Genomic DNA, 7531 nt, shown 5'->3' with positions numbered 1-7531 from the left:
GGGGTTGGGGGGGAACGAGGAGAAGTTCAGCGCCGTTCCCGGGGGTGGCAGCTTTTTGTTACCTACCCGGAAAAATAACAGCCGGGGTAAGGCTGTCTCCGCGTAGTGTTTTCGCCTGTAAGGGGGTGGGGGTGTAAGGGACGTGTGGTGTTTTTGTTGTTGTTCTCCCCGTTTTCCTGTTGTGGCTCTTTCTTCCTCAAATGTAGTCCAAATGCTCTCTGTACGTGGGGTTTCTCTTCTCTCCCTTCCCCCTCCCCCCCCCTTTCCCCCTCCCCCCCATTTTTAAGCCAGTTCAGATTACTGCTTTTTGCCAGCCTGTTCCTTGATTCCCTTCACACACGCACGCATCCTCACACAGACACAAAAAGCCGTGTGAAGCCTCGATGGTTAATGGGCAAAGGCAACGCGCCGCTCCCCGCACTTGTGCTGGAAGCCGGAGCGGTGCTGGGCTCGACAGCCTCCATGATGGAGCCGTGCGCTTGGCTTTTTGTGTGGCCTTTGGCTAGCCGGGGCATTTTCTCACTCCTGCCCATCTCAGGTGGGACTGAGGTGGTTCTCCTGTTGTGTATCCCCCTCCCTAGGACGGTCCCTATGTCTTCGGTGTCCATCGGCGCTGGCACAGCCGTGCAGAGATCAACTCTTTATCGTGTGTTTATATAATGGCCTTTGTGCCTGTACGTGGGTATTTTATATTATATAAAAGGGGGATTGGTGCAAAATGGTGTGTGTGAGGAAGCAGCGCTGGTGGCTGGATAGTAATTTTATTTTTGAAGGCTGTGTAGTATATTGTAGGTGTCTGTGTAATGCTGGATACTCACGTATGCAAACGCTCATGGCAGAGCACACACTTGCTTGGAGGGTGTATGTGTGTTAATCCCTTATGGAAAACTAAATGGTTTAACTAAATGATTGCCCTGCAGCCCCTGGGAATGCTGCCTTGGCTGGAGAGCCCAGGAAGGGTGGCAGGGCAAGGAGGGTTAAGCCTTATTGTGGGGTTGGAGAGAGAGAGGAAGGGATGGCTTTTAAAATTTTACACCTATAAATAATATATAGAGGGTTGTATATATTTCACATATACGTTTTATGTGTAAAATTTTCTTTCTTCTTGTAATAGCAGACCTGAAGATCAGATGGTAAGGGTGGAAGCTGTAAGTGGTGGGGGTACCTGTGTGAAGTAGAGGCAAATGTGGTAGATGTTTGAACTCCTGGAGCAGTTGTTGAGGGGGAAGTGCTGGGGCGGGGGGGGATGGGATATGTGTGTCCTGCCCCCTTACCATGAGTCCAGTCTGTTGCTCTCTGGCCAGCCTCCTCCCAGGTTTTCAAGCCACACTTGTGTGTGTGTGTTAGGGGGGAGATAAAGCAAAATGACAGCTGTGCAAGACCATGATTTTTCACTCCATTATCCTGCTCTTGGCTTCCACCCCCTCGCCCTGGAGCATTTTTTAGATTCCCCTTTGGAGCCTGTTGCTTAATCAGCTAGAAGGGCTGCTGCCTCATTGTATGAGAAACCCTTCTTAACCTGGCTCCTGCCTGTCCCAGAAGGGTGGGACCAAATTTAGGCTTGGGACTGTGGTGTTCCAGAGCAGTAGCTGCTGTGCCCTGATGCCGAGGGGACCCTGCAGGGCCTGTTGCTGGGCCTCTTCAGCTTGCTTGGCTGTGCTTGCCCCAGCTGGCAATTGGAGTCGAGTGGAAGTGCTCGGGGTTCAGAGGCTTGGGCAAACACAGCCATGAAGGAAGGAGGTTCGAGGGCTGTCTTCCTCACGGTGGTGTGACAGGTTCCTGGGGACACAGACCTTTGATCGCTTATTGGAGTAGGAGTGTAAGCAAGTCAGATGTATGTTAATGTGGTTATACAGAACAGCAGGCAGTGGATAAAAATCGTGTCTGTTTGCTGCACCCTCACCCAGGTATGCCTGCCTCCTGGTTTGGTTCCCAAGGCTCTGCCTACATTCCTTGTAGTAAGAAAGTCAGAAATAGCCACAGGGTTTTGTAGACTCTAGACGAACAGAAACCCACATGCATAAGTAAATACTAGGTGAGGGGACTCCACCTAAAAGTGTTTTGTGTGTGGTTTCTTGTGACTAGAGCTCTGCTTTCAGGGTTCACAATGTCTCCTGAATGCCTTGATAGGATTATTTCCCTGTATGTCTCTGCAGCCCGTCTATTCCTCTTTCTGTAATCCCATCTCCTGGGGCAGGAGAAGCAGCTCTGGGTTTATAGTATGCCCAGAATCCTGTAGCTGGGATTATTTTTTTGTGCTTGTGTCTCACAAGGCCATTCTTGCCTTCTTTCCTTCAGTGATACTTTCTTCCCACTGAGCTCCTGCGAGGGAAAGTTCCTCTCAGCTACTTGTGAAAACATGAATCATTCCTCACCTTTCCTGTCCCCAACAGGCTCTGTGTCTGCATTTTGTAGGCTAATAATGTGGCCTTGCATAAATTAGGACTGTGGCAAATGCCTCTAAAAGGAGACTTGCTTGCTGTCTCAGGAAGAGCTGCAGTTCCTAGAATAAGTGGTGGCCATGGAAGGGGCAAGGGAAAGGGGGCTGTTAATGGGGGAACTGTGGGTTGAGGTGTTTGCAGCACAAATTGAGGTTGACAGAACAGATTCTGTGGCTGTGGTCCTTCCACCTAGTTGGTGTTCTGTGGAAGATGAGTAGGCTAAGCCTGGGCATGTTGATGGGGTATAGCAGGTCAAAGGGTTAGCTAATCACCTCAGGTAAAAGGATGAGGAAAGGCCTGAGCTGCTAAAAACAAACAGCTGGCACACCTGGGTAGGCAACAGCTATGGGAGGCTCAGGTAGACTGAAGGAGGCAGTGATCTCATCAGCAGAAGTTGCATGAAGATAAGCAAATGGTTCCTAGGCAGTGAGCCTCGCAGGGTTCACTTCAGTGGTGCCTTCTCCCCTGTGCTGGCCCCTGCCTGGAGGCCATGGAGTCACTTGCCCCTGGCAGTCTGTCTGTCTCCTGCAGCCCTTGGGTCCTGTGCTTCACCACCACTAAGGTGCTGGTGAGGCTGGGCCAGAGAGTGTTCTTTCTCATAGGGTTTATTATGCCTGTCCCTTCTGGTAACTTATGAGGTTGCCACTGTCCTAGTGCCAGGTACTGTAGGTTGTAAACAGTACCAACTTTCTTCACAGTGGTGTGATCACCCACTGAAACCTTTTCAGGAGGGAATGTCTGAACAAAATGGTGGGGAAGAGACTCAATCCTTCTTAATTCCCATAATGGGAACACGGAACACATTCTTGAAGGAGTCGTGTTGCTGCAGTGTTTCTAGCTCATGCTGTCCCTGGACATCCAGGAGATCAGAAGAGGTGATAGAAGCTGTGTAGAAAGTGAAGTATTTAAAGCTATAAAACTGTACCCAGCCTCTGGGTGAAGTGGGGAGGTGTCCTCTGTAGTCTTAGAGCAGAAACAGGAAGTGAATAATCTGACACTGCTTTCTGTGCTTCTTCTTGCAGCACAACTGAACCATGGAGCTTCGAGTGGGCAACAAGTACCGGCTGGGCAGGAAGATTGGCAGTGGTTCATTTGGAGACATTTATCTAGGTGAGTCTGAGTGTCTGCCCTTCCACTTGCAAGGTTGTTTTTCTCCATTGGATATTTTTGGGGTTATTTTTCTTGCCTGTTGATATATGTGGGCACCATGTAAGGTTGGAGTTGGTGGAGAGAAAAAGAGCTTCAAGGAATACTGCTAGTTGCAGCTAGTCTTCCGATGGCAAAGAAAGTGAGATGAGCTCAGCTTTGCCTTGCAGGTGTTGGAGAGGCAGTGGTGTTTGATCAGACTGATTTAGTTTTGGCCTATTGAGGGCATATTTGTCATACACCCTACTCCATCTCCCTTGCTTCCTTTTCTTTAGCTTGGGTGTGTGTGGCTATAAACTCTTTTAACGAGTGGGTGGTGGAAAGGGAGGAGATGATTGTTCCTTCAGGGTAGAAGGAATGAAGTTTTAGGAAGATTGGTAGTGCAAGAGGTGGTCTGGCACCTGTGAGAGAGAGGTTTGAGACTAGAAGGTGTGAAACAGATCAGAGAGGCCGGTCTGGTTAAAGTCCTGGGGCCCAGATCTATTAGATCTGTAATGAGATTTAGTGTTAATGTCTGGAATTACCTGAGCTGGGAGCTCAATGGACAGAGCCCATGAGATACTGGGTTTCCTGTCACTATGGCAGGTTACCTGTGGAGAAGTTCTTCCAAGCCAGCATGCTGATATGTAGATGCTTGGCCTGCTGATGTTTTTATTGGCTCAAACCATGTGGGGACACAGTGGCCAGGCTACCCAGTAGCCTGATTGATCCCTACATAAGAGCTGGTGTGCATTTACCTGTCACCTAGTTCTTGCCTTTACCTGTTTAGCTGTAGTCTGTCAGGCCAGCAGAATTATTACCTTCTCCTTTCATTTGTGTTTGTACCCTTTAGGTACTTACAGATGGTCATCTTATGCTCCTTGACTGTTAATTTGCTCAGTAGAGTTGTATTTTGCTTCCCAGTATTTCTACCACACCTGATTCTTGTTGATTCTTCAATTTTTCCAAGTTTGTCCATCTGCTGAGCAGCTTGGAACCTCCACAGCATTCGAGGTGTGGTGTTTCCAGTGCTGGGCAGGGAAGGGCACTGAGTGGTCTGTAATATGATGCCTCTGCATAGGCTGCTTTGGGTCTCCTTGGCTTCCCCCATCACCAACACTGTATCGGGTTGCAGAATTTGCCTTCGTGCACTGTCAGCTGTATTGTAGGAGATCCACTTCTAGGTTCTGCAACATCTTCCCATCCCTCCCTGAAATTCTTTCATTTAATACCTCAAGTTCAGATTACTTTTCCCTGTGTTTGCAAAGCACCTTCTGTCTTCTACCTTTGGCTTTTATTTCCAGTTCCTTCTTGCTTTTATTATTCTCTCTTGATTGGTGTTGGCAGCCTCTCTTGATTAAGCATCCTGTGGGAATCATCAGTAACAGGCTTCTTCACCACCTTTATCTAGAGCATAAACAAAGATGATAAATAATGGACCTGGGATCCCAGTTGCACCATGTGCTGTCTTTACTGCAGCCTACTCCTGTATGTCACTCCTCTGTGGCCCTTCAACCAGTGTCTCAGGTGGCAGTGCTTTTAATTCCCAGGTTCTAGAGGTTGAGGGGTGATAGCCCAGATGCAACATTTTCCACCCATGTTAGGGCTTGAAGCCTTCCCAACCCTCTCTAGGACAGTGTAAATTGTCAGGATCTTGCAAAACATCTGGGGTGTGCTTGAAGAAAGAAGGGAGATGCAGAATAGAAAGGCCTGAAACTGTATTCCTCTGCACCACGTAACAGGTCATCCACCTGTGCAAAGGGGGCATGGAAAATAGGCTCTGGTGAAGAGGTTGTGCTCTCTTTGCCCATAAACCAAACAGTATGAGAGGCAGAGGAAGCCCCAGTGTGTCTTAGTGTGGTGAGCACAGCGGGATGCCTCCAAATGCTGAGATCAGCCAAGTTACTTGAATGCAGTATCAAAGCCCTTGTGATGTTCATTGAGGTGCAAGCCAGGCTGTTTTGAAGCAGTGATAGCGAGACTTCTTGGAGCCTGGGTGACTCCCCAGCCTGGAGGGATGGGGCATGTAGTCTCTGATGGTGCGTCTGGAGGACGCTTGTGCTCGGTTGGCTCTGCAGACAGAGGGACTCATTCACAAGGACTTCTCCCCTGCACCAGGTTCACCTCACAGTTCTCTCTCGATAATGGTATGGAGACATGAGCAGAGACAGACAAGCTTTGTCTGCCTCTGAAGGCATATGTGGACTGTATGGTTTATCCCAAGCCTATCTTCTTCAGGATGTTAGTGCTTTCACCTGCTCTGTAACCAGTGGGTACTGTGTGTTGTGCTCTTTGGGATTTGGTTTTGGGTTTTCCTGTCAGAAGGAAACTTGAATTTCTACGTGGTCAGACACAAAGGATAGACTCCTGTTAATCCTTGGCTGAAGCTTAAATCACAATGCTTACATTCCCTGTCTTGGGGGCATAGATATGCTGGGGGGATGTTCTCCCCATGTTGGCTTGGGAGGCTGGGAAATGAGATCAGGTGCCCATGGGCCTTGACTAACCCATTTCTCTAAAAATGATCACTCAGAAGTGCAAAATCCAATTTGTGGAGAAGTTGCCAAGACCTTTGGGGTGTTGGAGGAGAGGTTCGTTGTCAGAGGTGTTGGCCAAGAGGCAGAACAATATTGCTGGACATGGTACAAATCATCCAGGTCGGGATGCACTGGAGGGGACAGTGGCAGTGGAGAGGAGCTGGGGATGGTGGGGCAGACAAAGCATGCTGGGACCTGCGCTAGCTGGGGACAGTTCCTGATGGCAGGCTCCTCCCTTGCTGGGAGGAGAGTGCCTTCCCTTTGTTTCCTGGCCTGTTAACTCCCTCTCTCCCTGTCTGACTTCTTCCATTTTCCCAGCCCTCCTTTCTTCTCTGACCAAGCTGGCAAGAGAGGAGCAGGCAGTGGGCAGAGCAGGGGGACAGTGGGCAGAGGAGGGGGATGTGTCTGTTGGTTTGCCCAATGCACAGGGAGGGTGTTGTTTATTGTATCACACATGCAGCAAGCTTCCACTCCAAAAAGATCCTGTTTAGCTGATGACATCCTCCGTTCCTGGGGCCCTGTTCTAAGCAGCTCGGTGATGAATGAGTTGAATTTATTCAGCCCTCACAGCAGAGTGAGACTGGGGGTGGATGTTAGGAATTATCCCCAATCCTGCATACATCTCTCTTGTGGCTGAAGCTAAGCAGGCTCTGCTGTGTTTGTCTGAAACGTCATGCTTTCCAGTCTGGAGAGGGAGTGGAGAACTGTTGCTTTTGTACTTGTAGCTTTAAAAAAGATGGTGGCTTATGCGTGGAACAAAGGATCAGAGAGGCTCTTGCCTGTGAATTCCCTCCTTGCTTGTGGTAGTCTCTGTCTGGGTAGATCTCTAGCCAAAAATGACAGAGGGAGCAACCTGAAGATGAATGGGAGTTTGAAGAGAGGAGGTGCCTAAAATGTTCGACTGGTGACCCTCTCAGCAAAAAATAGCTCCTCATTAGGTCTAGTTGGTCCTACTTTTCCTGTTCCAGACCACAGGTCATTTCTTCTTTTTCTAAGAGGCTGACACCTGTGTTTGAGGTACAGAGAGTGTGGAGCTGGAGGTCATGTTGATCATTTGAATGGCATATTCACATTCTGCAGAATCTTAAGTTTTCTTGATGCTCACCCCTCCTTTCCTGTTTCCTGCTTTACATGCTCACAGATAATACTTCCCACCTGAAGACAGCCTAGTAGCTGGATGCATTTGTCATCTTCCTAAAAACACAGGATAATGTGGAGATGAGAGCCTATTCATCTTTCCACTGATCAACTTTGGGCAGTAGGATTCATTTGAAATGCTAATGCTAGTGCTGCCAAAAGTCAACAAAACTTGTCATTGCGTCTGTGTCAGCAGATGGGCTAGGAAAGGGGTAAAATTCCCCTGGGAAACAGACAAGGGAGCTACTCTAGAGAATTTGGAGGAAATTATTCACAAAGGTAAGGGAAAGA

The 7531-nt window shown here is 48.7% G+C and overlaps 1 protein-coding gene across 1 annotated transcript in view; it reads left to right on the top strand.

Annotated features, from left to right (window-relative positions):
* Window positions 1-3462: 3462 nt before the first annotated feature.
* CSNK1E (casein kinase 1, epsilon) overlaps window positions 3463-7531 on the top strand; it is an 18178-nt gene continuing 14109 nt past the window's right edge. Inside the window, exon 1 of the mRNA XM_010003602.1 lies at window positions 3463-3551. Within this exon, the coding sequence (XP_010001904.1) occupies window positions 3476-3551 (76 nt within the window). The 5' untranslated portion in view covers window positions 3463-3475. The remainder of the gene's footprint in view (window positions 3552-7531) is intronic.

Source organism: Chaetura pelagica, unplaced genomic scaffold, assembly GCF_000747805.2.
Source record: "Chaetura pelagica isolate M959 unplaced genomic scaffold, ChaPel_1.0 scaffold530, whole genome shotgun sequence".
In the NCBI taxonomy this organism is placed as follows: Eukaryota; Metazoa; Chordata; class Aves; order Apodiformes; family Apodidae; genus Chaetura; species Chaetura pelagica.
Note: the sequence above shows the minus strand (reverse complement) of the source record. Positions and strands in the feature narration are given on the sequence as shown.